We start from the raw sequence: 19,383 nt of genomic DNA on the forward strand, positions 1-19,383 counted from the left end.
CCTCAATAAATCAAATCAATCACATTGGGAAAATTGAATAGACTGTAATTATATATATTGCATTGAATTTTAAAGGATTATTCAAGTATAACGACAGACATATACATACTTGTTTTTTTTATTGTATGCCATTATCACAACAAATTATACTCCAATTGCATGTACAATCATTGATTCTATCATGGATTTTGTAACATGTTATTAGTATGATTATGATAAATTTTTAATGATGTACACGCACTGAACATACAATGTACAGATACTTTAATACATTTTCCTAAGTTCATATTTAGAATATATCAGATGAAACTAAAATAATGCCTACATATATTGATAATGTTGTATTGAAAATGTACAAGAAATTACGTCAAATAGAAACTATGCAGTAATGAAAATATGTTAATGATTTGAAGTATAATATAAGGTAGGATATATGAAAGTCGATAATTCGGATTCGGATATTCACAATTACTTTTGCTTAAATATTCTCAGATACGTTATACACATTATGAAGTGATGCTCCCCCGTGCACCATGCGTACAAATAAAAATAGAACCGTTACCGATACTATTGGACGAAACTAAATTAGGGTAACTAAGTGGACGTTAATTTTATTAGTATTGCAATAAAATTACAATTGAATAATTCTTTCCATTAGATTTCTATAACTTATAGCTGTAAATCTCTACGCGTTTCCGTCATCATTATATACTAATGACTAGACTTCATGTTTTTTTGTTGCTATTTGTACTTTTGTGTAAAGCACATTTTTTTCTGTTGCCTTCCTGATTAGTCCAGTGATGTGGACGACACAAATTTATGAATGTGCAAATAGCAACATTCAGTTGCAGGTACAGCTTGTTATGTTTCAGACAAAATTATTCTGAAAACTTGATTAGGGATCAGTATGAGCAAGTATCTTACGACTCCTCTACTCGTGATATGTTATGCATTTGTAAGAATACTTAAATACATATATTTATACCCTTTGTTGTAATACTGATCGCACGTGGACAAATTTTAGGACATGAAGAGAACTCTTCTTTAACTATGTCAGAACCATGAAATATATTTGTTGCGTTATCGATCACGTTCGAATAAATTTTTCTTCGTCCTTCACGTGTCAACGATTTACACATACAAAGCCTTGAAAAATTGGTAGAATTCTTATAGCTTGTACCCGCAGACTGGTATGCTACATGAGTCATGTCATTTAGTGCAGTTTGCGATGATTATCGCTACCAGTCGTGGATGATCGAGTATAAAATACTATAACAGAAATCATATGTAGAATGTAATCATTTTCTATCACAAGCTATGGAATACTATGAGAAGAAGGCTCGCACGGTCATAGTAACAGGCTCTCTGCATACTGCACAAGTTGTCATACCAGGAGCACATTTAACACAAGCTACTATGTGTCCACATGGTAAAAATACTACTCCTAATTCTCCATTGTAACAAATTTTGCACATCCTCGCATCATCTATAGGTTTATTGTTTTGTGTCTTTGAATTAGATAGATCTTCTATGCTTTCTTTTTCCAATTCTGTGATTGATCCAATGCTTTCTATACCACTATCAGCAGAACCAGTCTTTTGAGAACTTGGACCAGGATTATTTCCCGCATCTTCTTTCATTTCTGTGTTCGTCGGTACAGGCTGAACTTTTTTGATAAAACTTGGTAAATTCATCTGCATTGTTTCCTGAAACAAAGTAACATAATAACAATGATCCGTGCACAGAGAAAATTGACAGTCTAAAATTATTATACATACCTCCTTGGATGGTGGGGATATATGCTGACCCGTAATTTTATTAACATAGTCTTGACCTTTAACCATCAGCAGATAATAACATTTAGAGAACCATTTTGCGTGTTGTTCCCAGGGGTCGTCCTCTAGTTCCCAATCTTTCAGACCACCACCACAATGATAACACAGAGTCTGGTCACCTTTACCGGTATAATAAAAACCAGCATCAGCTAATTGTTCTTTCGTTTGTGCCATAATTTTTGGCCATGTTTCAAATGTACGTAGTCTAGCATCGTGACTAGCGTATTCAGGATATACAGGTCCCTTAGGTCTTCCTAAGCCTAAACTGCTTAGTTTTGCTGTACTTGGTAATTGTAATTCTGAGGTTAAATTATGATTGTCTGGACTTGAAGTAGGTCTATATTCTAGTCCATAAGGACCACAAACGTCTCTACTTCTTGGCCTCGGTGGTAAAACTGTGTTAGGATCTACTCCGATTGGGACATTACCGCAATTAATTTTGCGAATAAATCTGCATCTTGCTGACCAACGTTGATGATCAACCATTGGATTATCACCTTCTACCCATTGACATATTTCTACGTGGCATTCAAAACATCTTACTTTATCGCCTTCGCCAGTATAATAAAATCCAGCAGCAGCTAGTCTTTTGGGCTCTATAATATATGGCACAGGCCAATTCTCAAAACTCTGCAGTCTTGCTTGTTCATAGCGATAATCATTGTTATCCACAACGTCCAATGAATGAGTTGTTATAGGAGTTGGTGGTGTTAACTGCGGATTTGCTGAAGATTTAATATTTGAATCGCTGCCCAACTCTCTACGATGTTCAAGAATACCAGTCATCGTATTTAAGTTGTTTTAGAGGTAATTTTTTTGAAACCTATCAAAAATGTTGAATGTAATATAACGAAAATCTTATCATTGTAGTTAATTAAAAATATCATGTACAATAATCGGAATTTTCTTTGAATTCGGTTTTCGGTAGTAGTTTTTAAAAGGCTCGAGAGACACGTTTGTTTATTTAAAAATTAATTTTCCATGACGAAATTATGTGACATATGGCACCTACACATATGACGTAGCGCGCTGTATCGATGGCTGTACGATTGTGTTGCACATTTATGGGAGGAGAGAGAGAGAGAGAGAGAGAGAGAGAGAGAGAGAAAAAGAAAGAGAGCTTTAGTAAGTGGGAGTTGCTAGGTTGGTCGTGATTCCGTTATGATTCGTGAATGACGGAGTATCGTAGACTTTTCACACAGCTTCGTGACGTCGAAATAACGCAACCTACATATCACACACAAACAAGAACTTCCCAGAACGGGCTTGGTTTCTCCTCTCTTACGATTAGTTCTCAGAGATACACACAAACGCGCACACAAGGGCAGCTGTAATACAGAGCCGCTGTTTACCACCCTGTGCGACGTTGCCGCTTGTATGGCCCGTATTTTAACTTTTCTTGTTGCATTACACCACTGCGAGCTCATGGGAATGAAATGTATCGACAAGGGCGTAGCAACAACTTCTTACTATTTTTTCAAACAATAATACTTCATTAAACATTCTAGACATTGTATTTTCTCTAGTTTTTAATTGTTTCAACGACACGTATTTAACAATCAAATGCTTTTCTGTTCACTAAATTCATGAAAAAATTAGATATACATATTTGTATAACATACGTTCAATGTAAAACTTGCAGGAATTTATTTGTATAAATAGCTGAATTATATCATATTGTTTGTATTGTTCGTAATAAAAGTAGTACGTCAATTTGTATAAAGAATGTTGTATACTATCAAGAAAATACAGTTTACGTAGGGAACTAAACCGGTTTACTACGGTTCTGAGCTGGAAATCTACAGTGAATTCCTTTCTTCCCCCTTCCGGAACACACACTTTTGTAATAGTCTGTTCGTGTGAAATGAAGCTACAAATTAATCATACCCAGAAATCCTGGAATTACTAAGATACTACGCGATAAGAAAATGAGTGGAAGAGAATTATCACTTCAAAAATACAATTTATATTATAACGTTTTCATCGAACGATTTATATAAAAATATTTCCTATGTTATATTGCATCTTTATCGAAAATAAAATAGTTTACGATTTTTACAATAATTATCATTTTCTAGATTACAACATTAATTCGTATGAAAATATGACACACTATCGATTGTGAAATTAAAGGTCAACGGTCATTTGTGTTCCAAGTAATATCAAAATGAACAAAATTGTGAATGTAAAATATTTGTGATGGAACGAAATCTTTTATTATTCCCTGAACTTTCACATCTGTTTAATTCGAAACATCTGGCAACGTCGTGATGAGCAACAAGGCAAGCGTAGAACGGAAGTTGGATACGAGCAGCACAAATTCAAACTGGTTAATTGTTTGCATAATGAGGAAAAGTTTAATTTGCTTTTACGATTAGTCATTATCTTTAAATAGCCTGATTTTTAAGTTACATGTCATTGAAGAATCAACCAAATGGTATAATTGTTTACCTCATCTTGGTTGAGATTTCACAAATTCGTCAAAAACACATTGCTATTGATAACCAATAGAATTACTTTATATCTAAAATCTTATTCTCAAACCAACATGATGTCCTAACCGTATTCTTTTTTTTAAATGAATGACAAATAATCTACATATAGTCATAAGTAAAATATATTATAAACGTGACATACCAATTTTAAGAACAATAGTTAAGTCTTGCCGAACACACATTCACTTTGTTGTTTTTTCGTTTCTTGTGATTATTTCTTCTGTTAATCGGTAGTTTCACGAGAGCACAAAAAGTTGTTTTATCGACTACTGCATTACCTTTATTTGTTTCGTTTAACTGATATTACTTTAATAGTTAAAAATCTATTAGAAAACCATCCTATTTGAATTTCACTAATTATTGGTAAAGCAGAGTAATCTTTTCTTAATTTTTGATGACAATAACAGCTAACAGCAATGGCTTCTACTTCGCTGTGCTTCTTCGTCACAGCCAGCTTGAGGTGGAGTCCCCCACTCGGGTTCGATCCGATCAAGGCATTTTACAGAGCAGCGGCAGAGACTACGTGCATACTGTACTGTACTGCGTTCTTTCTCTCTCTCTCTCTCTCTCCCTCTCTCCGTTTTCAACTACGCATTGTACATTCGTACTTGTGCATACATACATACATAGTCCATAATATGTACGTTTTATAGAAATTTTTGTATTTTCAAACTGCATACAAAGATATACTTACACTCTAATATAAAATCAATATATTCATTACTTCTATGTATGTATTTGCATTTTGATCTTGTATATGTATGTATACATTCTTAAATGATTTTTCAACTTGTATTTTGATATATATTTATAATACAAGTCTAGATGTATAAATTAAATAAAAATCCTATCGTATTACTTAGAATGTGCAACACAAAATAATTATTGACGCGTGGGATTCAGCACATAACCAAATTTTACATGAAAAATATTCTCATAATAAAATGAATCGAAATTTCTCGATCTTATAATTTTATCTCATACCTTCTAAATCATTTCAGTACACGTGACCGATTCTTAGAACAAATTTTGATTACTGTTTGTCAAGTCATACAATGTTTGAACAATAAATTAATTATAGAAAACATACATTATACAGTGTCATTACATTGTTTTGCAATTATTCTTTAAAACAATGATATAAATATTCAGAAGATTTAAATATTGTAACTCCGAACAACATGATTGTTATAGTTTAAATTTGTTTAACTCGTACTTACCTTCAGAAAATCTTAGTTAACACCACGCATACTATCTATAAATCCTGACACTATATTAAAAACTACCGCAGTGCGGTACCCACATATATGCGCGTAGCTCAAGCTATCTTTCGCATTATCTTTCAATACACTTTACGACACATTTCAGAATTCTTATAAACTGGATATCACTCGAGTTTAAAAATATATATATTATCAGTAGATACTGAGTATTGTAATATGTATTGCTAAACCATTGGGTTAAGGTATTTCCTTTATACATACATTGCTTCTGCAGTCTTATATAAAAACAGTTTGAATATTTAATAATCCCTACAATAAATTATGTATATATATACTTTACTATACAATACAACTAATTAATTGAAACATATTGTGTGTAAATTAAAAACATTGATAATAATCTAATGATATGTATCCATATAATTAACTAAGTTTATTAAATATGTAAATCATTTTCTTTTTATGAAACCTTTCACGGTTGTAGTAAATAAATAGATATTTACATTTGTAATATAGTTTCATCCCACGAACAAATATAATTCAAACGATAAATAACATAATTCTAAAACACTATATAAGAAAATACTTTACATATATCATATATATTTTAACATTTTTAACCATAGAACTAGAATGCATAGGTAAGACTAATAATTAATACCCTATTCATTGCAATTTAGTTCACGATAAAAATGTACGAACAGTAGCTCGAATTTCTTGTCGACACATTTGACAATAAGTAAGGGATGGAGCACAGTGAATGCAAGTTGCCAAGTGTCCGCATGGCAAAAATACAATTGCTATTTCCCGATCCATACAAATTTTACATAAACGAGCTTCCTTTAATCTTCTATTTTCTTCCTTCAAGGATGCTAGAAAGAGTAAATGTTATATTTTACTAAACATATAAAAATAATAAAAAATATTATAAATACATGTCATGAAACTATCGGATTCAAGGACGTGAAAAAATCTAGTTAGCTTAACAGTTATTGATATCTTATCAAATCAAGGAACTGAAGCTATTCAAGCTTCATTGTCATCACTTGCCATTTTCCTCCACTTTTACGTCCTTCTTCTTCTGAAAAGTATAATTACGTATATCAGACGGTTTGGAATTTTCCCTCTCATTTGAGATTAGTTCATTGTTCTCCTCATTTAAGTCTTGCTGATGATTAATTATTTCATTGTCATTACACCTTTCCTTGCGAGCGTCTTCCAGTTCCGATATTCGATGAAACAATCTAGTGATTAAAGTATGTCTGTAAGCCAGGCAATACAATTTATTAGTACTTATTGTTTTATATTGTCAGAAGCTTTGTGTTTGGTTTTGTTATTTATGCATTGCAGATCGCATGAGAGGTCGTTTTAAGTACAAAAATGTTGCAAAATAAGCATTCATGCAAAATATTGGGCTCCCTGATTTACATATAAACTAAACATATAATTAACATACAAGTCGTCTTCTATTCTTGGACTGGAATTTGTATTTAGAGTTTCAAATTTTTCTGTTTCTTCTACAACTCTTTGTGCAGAAGATGAAGCTGCACAAATTGGAATAGGTGATGTTTCGGTTGGATTTGTACTTTCATCTTCTGGTACACCTTCAAAAATCTGTAAAAATATGAAATAAAATTATAATTACAAATCTTTTGTAAACATCGTATAAATATACTAATTAATGTTTACTGATGGAAGTAGCGGTGGTCTATTATCAATGCATTGTTGAATGAATTTTCGTCCTCTTATGAGATTTACAAATTCACATCTAGGAAACCATCTTGCATGTTCAGTCCATACATCGTCGGTTACTTCCCAATCTCTTAAAGCACCATCGCAATGAAAACATCTGACTTGATCTCTTAATCCTGCAAATATAATAATTAATTAATGTAAAAATAAAAATATACATTAATGTAGAATTTAATGCTTACCTGTGTAGTAGAATCCTGCGCTAGCCAATATTTCTGGGGTTTGTTTTAGATTTTCTGGCCAACCATAGAAGGTACGCAATCGTCCTTCATATGTTGCATGATGCGGCTGTTTTGGAGCTGCGTGCATTTGAATCCCTAATTCTGTCAGACTCGATGTTGTACCAGGTATTAACTTTACATTGTTTAGACTTAAGGTATCTATTGAACAGAAGGACTATAATAAGATAATTACCATATAGATCTACAGAATATCCTTTTTACAAATAAATAAATACCATCTATGTTTTGATATAAATAGAAATCGCATTTAGGAAAATGTGTTCTATGTTCTTTGTCTGGATCATCGCCAGATTCCCAGTGTCTCAAAACACCTTTACAATATACGCACTGTACCTACAAATGAAAAAAGATCAATGTATAACATACATATTGCGTTAGTACCTGGTAATTCGCCAGCTATTAAAGTACTTTAAATATTCATTACCGCATCTTCGAACAGAAAATAATAAAAACCAGCTTTAGCTAATTTCTCGGGTGACACAATAGAAGAACTTGGCCAATGTTCAAAAGTTTTTAGTCTTTGAGAAATAGTTTTAAGATCTTCTTGAAGATCTCTGTTCTGAGCGAAGGAGGATATAAATTCATTTCCAATGGCATTATTTCCTGTCCATAAATCAGTTGATGTTGAAGTTAACCCATTATAATTGGTGGATATTGGTACTAATGGAACATTGCAGGTATCAGATGGGTTTTGAATAAAATCGCAATCAGGTGCAGCTTCACGATGACGACTAACAGCTTGATCGCCATAATTCCAATCGGAGATTTTCGTTCCACATAAAAAACATTGTACTTTTAAAGCATGTCCACTGTAGTAAAACCCCGCTTTTGCTAATCGTGTAGCATCAATAGGGGCATTTGCTGGCCAATCTTTGAACGTCCGTAGTCTATTTTCTTCAACATTCATTTTGAAATTTGTTTCTTAATGCTTGCTTTATTTGATAAAATTCTACATTCTAGTTAAAAAGTACAACAGTTTTATATTGTTTAGAGTGTACATTATGTTTCAGCGTTCTATACGAACAGACCGAGATAATATTTGCTCGTAGGTACTATAAACACTGTACTTTGCTCGTAAACGCATTTGTACGATAAAAAGCAAAATCAAAAATTTGACAAGTTAAATAATATGTGTATGTACACCGACTGTACATACTTACGTATATAAGTATGCTGTATGTATGTGCGTGTATTATTCTGTGCGCGCACTGAATTCGTTGCGCATGTGCAATATAGCGACATGTGTATGTATGTACCAGGAACGTAGTCTTTTCAAGGTGCTAAATTCTTTGAAGTACATTAAGAACATGTATTACGTTCCTTATAAGAAAATAAGCAAATTCGACTAATTTAGAAGAAAAAGTAATATAAACACGTGCAATTAATAAAGAAGAATAATAGAATAAATAATTTTATTAAGACCCATGAAAATTAGAGAGCCCTGGTTTTGATGGGAGTATGGGGCTGCACCGCTTTCGTTATTCGTTATTGCAATGAGTCGAAGCTGATGTGTAAGACTGATAAAAGTACAACAAGAATTGAATACAAAAAAATAAGCTTATTTTGTACTGATCAGTTTTCATGCATATACATAGAATATTGTAAATTGCAACAGGTGTGACGCAACTATACTCTACTGCACAATGGCGTTATTAAAGAACATAAGGAGTGTAAGTCAACGAACTTTCAACTGTTTTTTAAGTGACCAAATTAGTAATAAAACAATCCCTTTTTAAGAAAATTATCAATGTAGAATAGATTATATAATAATGTTGTGTGTGTGACATTCTTTAGTATGAATAATAGTACAATTCATTTTAAATAAATATAACTACCTGTTTGTAACACTTTATTATCATTTATGACTATTTTTTTCCAGGTTCGCCTGATATGTTTGCGATCATATTCATCCAAGACAAAATTAAATGATGTAGTTATAGTCAGTGCAGCTAGAACACCTATGGGATCATTCCTTGGAGGATTATCAAGCATGTCTGCACCAAAACTTGGTGCTGTTGCTATACAAGTGAGGACTAATATACAGAGTCAGTTATTTAACTCTTTCATCTTAATTTTTCTTGTAAATTATATGTTGCATGAAAAACTAATTGTTTGTAGTTTATGAGAAAAATTAAGGTGAAAGAATTTAATGACTCATTCTGTATACATATCTATATAATTTCATGTATGGATAAATCACAATTACAATTAAGATGTACAATATTGAAACATTTATTATTATAGGCAGCGGTCGAACGTGCTGGATTACCCAAGGAAGAAATTAAAGAAGTATATATGGGAAATGTTTGTCAAGCCTTTTTAGGTCAAGCACCAGCAAGACAAGCTACACTGTTTGCAGGTTTCAGTTTCAAAGTAATATTTCATTCATTTTTTGTTGATATGATTATTAACAATAATAATGTACATATTGTTAAAATAGGCCTTCCTAAATCCACAGTATGCACAACGATTAATAAAGTTTGCGCAAGTGGTATGAAAAGCATTATGCTTGCATCTCAGTCTTTACAATGTGGACATCAAGAGATTGTTCTTGCTGGTGGTATGGAGTCAATGTCGAATGTACCATTTTATCTTGCGCGAGGAGAAACTAGATATGGTGGGATGCAACTCATGGTATGACAAATATAATTTTAAGTGTATATTTGTAATAATCTATACTATTCAATTAATGCACTCAATATGATTTTATTCGACAGGATGGCATTGTATTTGACGGCCTAACCGATGTTTACAATAAATTTCATATGGGCAATTGTGCAGAAAATACTGCTAAAAAATTCAACATTACTCGTGCAGAACAAGATGAATATGCTATCAACAGTTACAAACGCAGCGCAGCAGCTTATGCGAACAATATATTCCAGGATGAACTCGTTCCAGTGAATGTACCACAAAGAAAAGGCAAACCTGATACAATATTTACAGAAGACGAAGAATACAAAAGAGTCGATTTTGCTAAGTTTTCCAAATTGAATACCGTTTTTCAGGTATAACTTGTAAGCCTAATGACAAACGAAAATTAATCAGTGACATAATTTATTTAATATGATCTCGTTTTTTCATTGTAGAAAGATAATGGCACTGTTACTGCAGGAAATGCATCGACCCTAAATGATGGTGCAGCTGCATTAATATTAACTACCACAGACATTGCTGAGAAAATGAATTTGAAACCTTTAGCACGAATTGTCGCATTTCAAGATGCAGCGACTGACCCCATTGATTTTCCTATTGCCCCGGCGTTTGCAATCCCTAAGGTAAGCTACCTGAAATGCATATAGAACAATATTGTGTAATTCTCTGATTATTGTACATTCACTAATTAAGTGAATATTTATTTGTAGTTGTTAGCAAATGCAGGAGTCGATAAAAATGACATAGCCCTTTGGGAAATTAACGAGGCATTTAGTACAGTAGTGATCGCAAATCAAAAAATGCTTGATCTTGACCCTAGCAAGGTGAACGTTCACGGTGGTGCCGTATCTCTCGGTCACCCTATAGGGTACGTATTTATTCAATTAAAAAGCTACATATTAAAGAAATCCATATATCTGTATATTAAATAATTTCTAGTATGTCTGGAGCTCGGATCGTGGTGCACTTAGTACATGCTTTGAAAGCCGGACAGAAGGGTGTTGCGTCAATTTGTAATGGAGGCGGCGGTGCCTCTTCGATTTTAATTGAAAAGTTGTAAGTCTTCTGTCAATTTTATAAATTCTTTTTTACTCTTTTACTCTTATAATAATTATTGTAAGAACTGGTCGACTGACATTAGAATTTACTCATTATGCAATATTTTTATAAAAACCGATTACGAAGAAGCCATATTTTTATCGTATACAAAAATGTGTAATTTAATTGTTGATTATACTTAAGTATATTGTTTATTTTTATATCGGATGTTTACAACAAAATAAAGCATACTATAAGAAAAAAACGTTGAAACTTCTTTGATGGAATAAAGGCTTTTTCTCTTTTATTCTGTAGGCGTTACCCGATATCTGCTTCGCCCACTATAACATTGTACACGAAACATCCGTGTCCGCTTTGCGACGTTTTGAAACACGAATTGCGAACCAAATTTTCTGGTCGTTATCAACTACGAGAAGTTGACATTACAGCACCAGGAAACGAACGATTTCTTGAGCTCTACAAATACGAAATTCCAGTTCTGTTTTTCGAAGGTCAGTTTCTTTGCAAGCATCGGTTGAATTCCGAATTGTTAGAAAAGAAACTGACAGATTTAATATCGTGAATTAACGACATCGAATTATACAACAATCGATAAACATAAATTCTCATTTTTATATATTTTATTATCGTTATTTCTATGAGTAAATAAAGTATTACAATTGTTTGTATATTATCAAGCGTGTCACGAATTTATTTGTACTCTGTTAATGGTAGAGCACATCCATTAAATACACCTCAATGATAGCAACAACGACAAGGCAAGCATCGCACGAGTACGATCATCGCATTTCATATTCTAATATAAGTTTGATCGCCGAGTAAACTTTGCGGTTCATTCGTCCGCTTTGGTTCGTACTTGTTCTCTCTTTAAGTTGGCTATCCTTTTTCACCCTTTCTCTATGCTTTGCCCCTTTCCTTTTGATTCCCTTTCTCTCTGCCATTGAATCTGAAGCAGGCGGTGGGCAGTAGTGGTAGATATACAAGTAGGCAGATAGACAAGCCAGGCAAGTTGGACAAGGTAGGCTAAACTAAGCCAAGCCAAGCCAAGCAAGCAAACAGGCAGGCAGGCAGGCAACAGACAAGCATACAAGAACGCGTACGCACACACCAACGCGTGTAGACCGAAGAGATCAGTGGTGAATTGGTGAATGCACGCATCGGGCTCTCCTTGCCGACGTTCGTTCTTTCTCAGTGCGTGCCTTACTCGGACACCGTGAAGTATATTTCACTCGTTTCATATTATCTACGTGGCGCGTTGCAGCGAACGTTTTCGTTCAAGTTCCCGGTCAAAAATATACATACGCGCACTCGTAGTAAACCTGTTAAAAGACGAACGTGTATCCTTTATAAATGAAAAGAAGTGGTAGCTGGTTGGTTCGTCGCTACGATAGTGCCTTCGAAGTCGATCGTGTGAGTGTCCTACGCCCTGCCTAGTGTTTCCCGTCCGACTACCACGTTGACCAATGCCAAAAATAACACAGCAATCGAATTCAAATGTGGAATTTGAACCACTTGAGAAACGTACGTACCGCCGTGACTTTTGATCGATTGTTCGGTTGATTCGCGCGGCTACTCTCACGAAATCGATTCGGTAGTTCGCGAGAATCCCATAAGATCGAGGAAATGGCAAACACTCTGGTTGAAGTAGTAAACCAGAAGAGTTTTATTTACGAAGAGCGATAATGTGATCCATCGAATTTCTCTCAGGATAGCTTGAAAACTTGAACCATTGCGTATTTGCGAGGACGATCTGCAGAAGAGAAACACAGAAGAACGGTATGAAACTTTCTTTTTCTTTTTTTATTTTGATAGGCGCACTTTTGGTCGCGCTCTAGTCCGCTTTGCAATATTTTTAGACGGCGTACTCGGTCTCGAACGATTCACGAATTTTAGAAAGAGAGAGAGTGAGAGGAAGAGAGTGAGAGGGAGCGAGAGAACCGTTGCATATCCGCGGTTCGTGGCATGTTTTCCGATCGTGTTAGTACAAGTGTATTTCTTTCGTACAATGCAACAACGCAAATGTGAAAGTGTGCAACTTGTGAAGAGACATGTAAATGTTGTGTTTCTTGTGTGTAACTTGTGATTGCCGTTTTAGTCGTTTAGTTGGTGTCGGTGTTACCGTGTTCCTGCACGTTCCAAAGAGATTTTAAGGAAAAACGAAATCTTCGATTGCTCGCTTGATTAAACGCTGTGCCAATGACCTTATTGCAAGACCTTCCAGTCGCTGGATGAACGTTTAGAAAATACAAGAAAGCTAAGGGTACGCGATGCAACATGCATAACATAACAGAATGTGCGTGTTATGAGTGTACATACATTTCGGGCGACTCGGGGAAAAACATATGTGTGCACGATTGAAGAAAGAGGATCAGATGGAAAATAGTTGTAATCGGAACGCATGATGTAAGGAGTAGTTGGCCTTAGATCGCGTATCAATAGTCGCATATCGCTCATAACATCGGACATATTTGTTTGCAACACGTCGCGTTGCCCCCGTTTTTGAATAAAAATGCAAACGCAGTTAGAAACGGAGAGAATCAAGTTTACGTACAATACTGTATTTTATCCAGTTGTTCGGATGTCTTGTTGGAAATAAGTGAATATCGTAAATGAAACGCGACGGTGCGGTACAACATTGATAAGATAAATGTGGGGGAAACTCTGAAGACGACATTTTGTTTAATTGTAGCGCGTAATCGTTTCGTTTGATGGTACAGAAAAATTACCAAAAAAAAATTACTTTTTGGTAATACTTTGTGTCTGCGCGATGTATGTAGTTGCTGAACAGCGAACGAGTTAAGTAAAAGAAAAATTAAATTAATATTAATAATTGATAATAATTAATAATATATAATATAATATAATATAATATAATATACAAATAATTAATAATAATAATAATTATAAAGAAAAACTAAATTATTATTAGTTATTTATTATATTACACGAGATGCGTGTAAGTAGCGAGGCAGGATTTTGCGACAGTGTCCTTAGAAATCAGCCATTTTTGACAAAGATAAACAATCTCGACGATTTTGTTTATAATTCTATATCTGTCAGTCCTGAATTTTCATTTTAGGTCCGAAATTTGTCGTGAACCCTAGAGCCGTGCCTTTTTGGACGAGTGGATCCAGATAAGGATACCAAATAAACCAAGAATTGCTGCAAAATATAGCGACGAGATTATGTCAAGGTTATGTCGAATCCACATCGGTGGTTTTTTTAAAAATCGTGTTGAAAATATTGGTAACGAATAAATGTTATCAGCTAGACTCGGAGTCACAGGAGCATAAGTGATGGTTTTGTTTCGAAGAAACCAAATAAAAATCAGCGCATGTGTCCGGATTTGGCGTAACTTGAAAATAACGAAGATGACAAGCTTATGCAGTGGAAAATATTATTATAAATATATATATATATATATATAATATTATAATATTATTATATATATATATATATATATATATATATATATATATATATATATATATATATATATATATAATCGAGTTGATATTATAATAATATTATATACATATATTATAATTATAATAATATATATAATATTATTATAATATCGACTCGAAACCCTAAACGAATATTCCCGAGGCGTTGTCCTGGTTCGTGATTCACGAATCAGCTATGTAGAGCCGTTGCCAGCTGAGAAGGTCCGGCACCGGTTACCTGTTACCTGTTATCTGTTACTTGTTACTTATTACCCGTTACCTGTTGCTTGTTACTTGTTGTTACCTGTTACTCGTTACTCGCTGCTCGTTATTTGTTGCTCCCTACTCGTAACTCGGTATTTATTTGTTACTCGACCATGCGTTCTGCCAGCGGATTCGTCCGGATGTTTCGACCACGACAGCATCTCGCTTTCAGTATTCGCAGGATTTCCAATGGATCCTCGACAAATTCTCCGAGATTGCTCTCTTGCATGCTTCTTGAGCGTTGATGTCACCGATCCCTCGCCTCCTCCCAACGCGCACAGTGTACACACGTTATACAGGGTGTTCGCGATCTAATGGCAGAATTTGAAAGGGAAGATTTTCGAGAGGGCTCGGTGAAAAAATTTCCAATTAAAATGTATCACGATTCGATGTAACCATTTAAACCTCTCGTTGTCACCGATAAGATAAACAAACAATTAATGAAGTTATTTTCAACGGACTTGAAGAAAAATGGCGAATCGGCAGGAATGTACGCGACCTTTCCTACTTACTATCGCGACGATCAATGGGATTAGTTGTGTCAGTGCCGGCGTGAATTCGCAGTTCGGGCGAAATTCGAGTAGCTCGGAGCACGTGGAAAGAGATAAATGCGAACACGTGGCAAACTGTGAACTCGCACAGGAAATAATGAAGAGAACTTTTGCTCGATTCCAATAGCGCGAACAGCTACGTAGTACAGACCGGCAACGTGTATCATCGGGTCAGTATAAAGTTGTAGAAAGAAATGGTATTCATGTTTCGAGAATCACACTGTTTAGAAGGTTACAGGAGCTGGGAAGGTCGAATATGTCAAGGGCGCTTAGTGGCCACGAAAACGCCGGAAAACCTCGAGGCGATTATCCTGTTTAACCTTTTAGGTACGGCTGAATTCTGTGCGAGGCTATTTCTCTGGACGGCAAAGTCTGATGTGTACTGTACAGAGTCTGATACTGTATATACAGGGAGTCCCAAAAATGTCTCGCAATCCGAAAGTGGCGGGTTCCTCGGGCCATTTGAAGCAACTTTTTCCTTTACAAAAATTTTCTCCGAGGCACCGTTAACGAGTTATTAACGAAAAACAGTGACCAATGAGAGGCGAGCTCGGTTGGCTGGGCCGCCTCGCGTCAGCCGTACTCGATTCTAATTGGTCACTGTTTTTCGTTAATAACTCGTTAACGGTGCCTCGGAGAACATTTTTGTAAAGGAAGAAGTTGCTTCAAATGATCCGAGGAACCCGCCATTTCCGGATCGCGAGACATTTTTGGGACACCCTGTAGACTGTTGTAAATCGATGTGAAGACAAAAGAAGTGTGAAACAATGTATGTGAAGACGATTATTTGGTTCAAACGATGAGCGAGTGAGCTACTAGAGCAAGCCACTATAGTGGCGCGTCGTCCAGAGAGATGACATCCGCGAAAGCCACTATAGTGGCGCGTCGTGCCTAAAAGATTAAGCAAATCCGTCGGATGAGTTTGTTGCAAACAATCGATGCCCGCGGATCATCTGTTAGCGTTGCGTCGTTAATAACGTCTAATGATAGCGCAACACCGTCGTCGGAACTCTGGCAAATTTTCCTCGACCGTCGAGCATTCGATGCATTCGAGCGCTGCTCTTCGAACGGTAAACTCGTCGTGCGCAGTCGGTACCGTTTCGACTTTGCAATTAATTGGAGCATGACACCTGGGTGGATGTTTCGTAATATTCTTCGGTACTTTGCAGTCGGTGAGTCGTTTTTAAACCAAATCGGTGCGAGTCCGGCGAAAAATCAGGACGAGAAGGACGCCTCGACGGGCTTTAGCCGTTGATAGGAAACTATATATTTGAGCCGTTTATTTTGAAAGTGGCATAAGTCACTTTACCGTAATGAAAAGTGGTGATTTTTTCATGTTTATACGAAATTATTTATACTGAGAAAAATATCAGTATCCTGAGATAACAAATACAAGTAAATCTTCTCGAAAGTTAGCATCCGTATTTTTAAACGTGTTAAAACGCAAACCCTTAAATATATCGACTTAAAAACAAAGTGATTTATGCCACTTTCAAAATAAACGGCTCATTTGTTGGTTGTTATCGATATTATCAGGATCGAATTTTCTCGGACGCGAACAGTCCATACGAGGCTAAAATTATGCAGTTGGACCTATACATAGATTGTCCGAATTAATAATTACTTACTCGTTCGTTGGACACATTGTAGAACAGTAACACTTTTATACAGGGTGCCCCAAAAATGTCTCGCAGTTCGGAAATGGCGGGTTCCTCGGATCATTTGAAGCAGCTTCTTCCTTTACAAAAATGTTCTCCGAGGCACCGTTAACGAGTTATTCTTTTGTTAATAAAAATATAGAAACTCTGTTTAATTTAAAACGCAATAAAATGTCTGTGCAACACGCACAGAACGCACACATGCGCAAATAGCCTCCTATAACAGAGAAAAAAAAAACAGGTCGCCCGCAGTGATCAAAAGTTTGGCCACCCTTGATTCTACATACATGGTGTTCCGAAAATGTCTCGCAATCCGAAAGTAGGTGATTCCTGAGGTCATTTGAAGCAACTTTTTTCTTAGCGAAAATGCAATCCGCGGCTTCGTTGACGAGTTATTAACGAAAAACAGCGACCAATAAGAATCGAGTACGGCTGATGTGAGGCGGCCCGGCCAACCAGCGCGCGAAGCCCAGTTCCGCTCCATTGGCTCGGTCGCCTCGCGCCAGCCGAGCTCGCCTCTCATTGGTCACTGTTTTTCGTTGATAACTCGTTAACGGTACCTCGGAGAAAATTTTTGTAAAGGAAAAAGTTGCTTCGAATGACCCGAGGAACCCGCCACTTTCGGTTTGGGAGACATTTTTGGGGCATCCTGTATTTCGACGGGCGTCGGAAGGTGCATCATTATTACCAGGGTCAGGTAAATTTGGCAGAGTTTGAAACTGGAAGAAAAGACTATGGACCCCCTTTATCTATCGTTCTCGTTCGAACGGTGAACTCGAGGTTGACTCGAGGGTTGATTTTGAACGAGGTTCGATCAAGTCGTTGGCCCGTAGTAAGTAAAAATATTCTCGTTTCAGAGGTAGCCCGCTGGAAAATGGCGTCGAGCGAGGACGGAGATTTGATCGATCTCGGCAACGAGGACCTGTGCGTGCCGCGGGTACCGTTTACAGAGACGTTGCCCGAGCAGGAGCATCTTCTGGACGTGTGTCCGCCGAAGCTGGAGGAGACCCTCTCGCTGACCAGAAAGCAGGAGCAAATGCAGAACGTGAATGACAGCAGCGACGTGCTGGTCACCTTGGGCCACGACCAGGTGATGCCAATCCGCAAGAGGATCGACGTGGTCTCGTCCGACACGATTAAGAGGGTCCGCGACATCACCAGAAATTTGGAGCCGGTGATAAGAAAGACTCGGCCGGAGACAAACAAGGAACCCCACGACACTGTGGACCATGGAAACGCAACCACGAGAAATCTGAAAAACGACGATTGTCCGAGCTCTGACAGGGCCACCGGCAGGACCACCGACAACGCCTCGGACAAGGCCTCCAGGGGTCATCAGGAGGACGAAACCTTCGAGGCGCAAGAAATTAGCAATGCTTTCGATTTCCTCGCGGAACACGAGGACGTCGAGCTCGACCAACTGGACGAGCTCGACCCGGAATACGATCGCTGCGACACGCTCGAAGATCCTCCGCTGTTGACGGGACTCTCCGCGCGAAGCGGCCCCGAAAACGAGGACCTGTTGAGTTGCCATCGCGCTTCTTCTTCGACGACGTTCAACCGGAAACCACCGGACAAGTACTTTCTCCGCGACAATTTCCACGTTGCCGAGAAAAGCAAGCCGACGTTCGAGTTGTCCTCGGGCGACGCCGCTTTGAAAAGCGCAAGCTGCGCCGACTCCGTTGATCGGGAGTTCGAGCTCAAGCTCGAGCTTGAGCTTGGTCTCGAAACCGGCGGCGGTGTCGCTATCGTTAAGAAACGCTACCAGAACGGCTCGTTCGGTCGAACGGTCGGGAGATCGTGTTTCCAGCGTGCGCATCGCAAATCGTGGACGGAAAGCGGTAGTCCCAAAAATGATTCCAAGGATGCCTTCTTGCGGTTCGAAAGATCCAGCAGTTTGAGGGACTGCAGCAGCGAGCCGTCGTCTTCTAAAGCTGCTCGTAGGCAGTCCAGCTTTGTTTCAAGGTAGGAGGAAGGCTGCGCGTGCTGGGACACCTAAAATAAGTAACGCTTCTAGAAAAAAGCGGTTGGCTTTTCTTTAGCGTTTCATGATTATCATTATTTTATAGTGTCAAATGCTTTTCGAATTTGAACTTTTAGCCACTGTTACGGCCGCGGTACTCGACATTATGCGACATTATTCGGCCCTGATAAAGATAAAGAAGTAGATTATTATTAATATTTTGTATTATAATTATGTTAT

At 36.9% G+C, this 19,383-nt stretch overlaps 3 protein-coding genes across 9 annotated transcripts in view; 2 read left to right on the forward strand and 1 right to left on the reverse strand.

The window, feature by feature from the left end:
- Window positions 1-100: 100 nt before the first annotated feature.
- On the reverse strand, window positions 101-8,667 carry LOC117229145 (baculoviral IAP repeat-containing protein 3). The gene is given in 10 exon segments (XM_076523526.1): window positions 101-1,706; window positions 1,779-2,637; window positions 6,239-6,425; window positions 6,604-6,815; window positions 7,010-7,167; window positions 7,243-7,421; window positions 7,488-7,698; window positions 7,700-7,732; window positions 7,734-7,880; window positions 7,972-8,667. Coding segments are annotated over 10 exon segments (2,850 nt in total). The 5' UTR covers window positions 8,455-8,667; the 3' UTR covers window positions 101-1,325.
- A 205-nt stretch (window positions 8,668-8,872) lies between these two features.
- Acat1 (Acetyl-CoA acetyltransferase 1) lies at window positions 8,873-11,934 on the forward strand. 3 transcript variants are annotated; one of them, XM_033485216.2, is made up of 9 exons: window positions 8,873-9,217; window positions 9,427-9,573; window positions 9,792-9,906; window positions 9,988-10,181; window positions 10,265-10,555; window positions 10,637-10,825; window positions 10,913-11,070; window positions 11,142-11,258; window positions 11,556-11,934. In XM_033485216.2, exons 1-9 carry the CDS (start codon window positions 9,191-9,193, stop codon window positions 11,821-11,823), a joined length of 1,506 nt encoding a protein of 501 aa, XP_033341107.1. In that variant the 5' UTR covers window positions 8,873-9,190; the 3' UTR covers window positions 11,824-11,934. The 3 variants fall into 3 exon arrangements, with proteins under 3 accessions (XP_033341107.1, XP_033341106.1, XP_033341108.1); XM_033485215.2 differs by having other exon boundaries at window positions 9,792-10,181; XM_033485217.2 differs by lacking the exon at window positions 11,556-11,934 and having other exon boundaries at window positions 11,142-11,505.
- Window positions 11,935-12,192: 258 nt separating this feature from the next.
- bdg (sodium-dependent transporter bedraggled) overlaps window positions 12,193-19,383 on the forward strand; it is a 42,315-nt gene continuing 35,124 nt past the window's right edge. Inside the window, exons 1-2 of one of the 5 annotated variants that reach the window (XM_076523464.1) lie at window positions 12,193-13,037; window positions 18,038-19,145. In XM_076523464.1, the coding sequence (XP_076379579.1) occupies window positions 18,055-19,145 (1,091 nt within the window). In that variant the 5' untranslated portion in view covers window positions 12,193-13,037; window positions 18,038-18,054. Of the gene's footprint in view, window positions 13,038-14,789; window positions 15,850-16,289; window positions 19,146-19,383 lie in introns of those variants that run through there. The other 4 variants (XM_076523463.1, XM_076523465.1, XM_076523461.1 and 1 more) reach the window with 4 other exon arrangements.

Source organism: Megalopta genalis, chromosome 7 (genome assembly GCF_051020955.1).
Source record: "Megalopta genalis isolate 19385.01 chromosome 7, iyMegGena1_principal, whole genome shotgun sequence".
NCBI classification, from domain to species: Eukaryota; Metazoa; Arthropoda; class Insecta; order Hymenoptera; family Halictidae; genus Megalopta; species Megalopta genalis.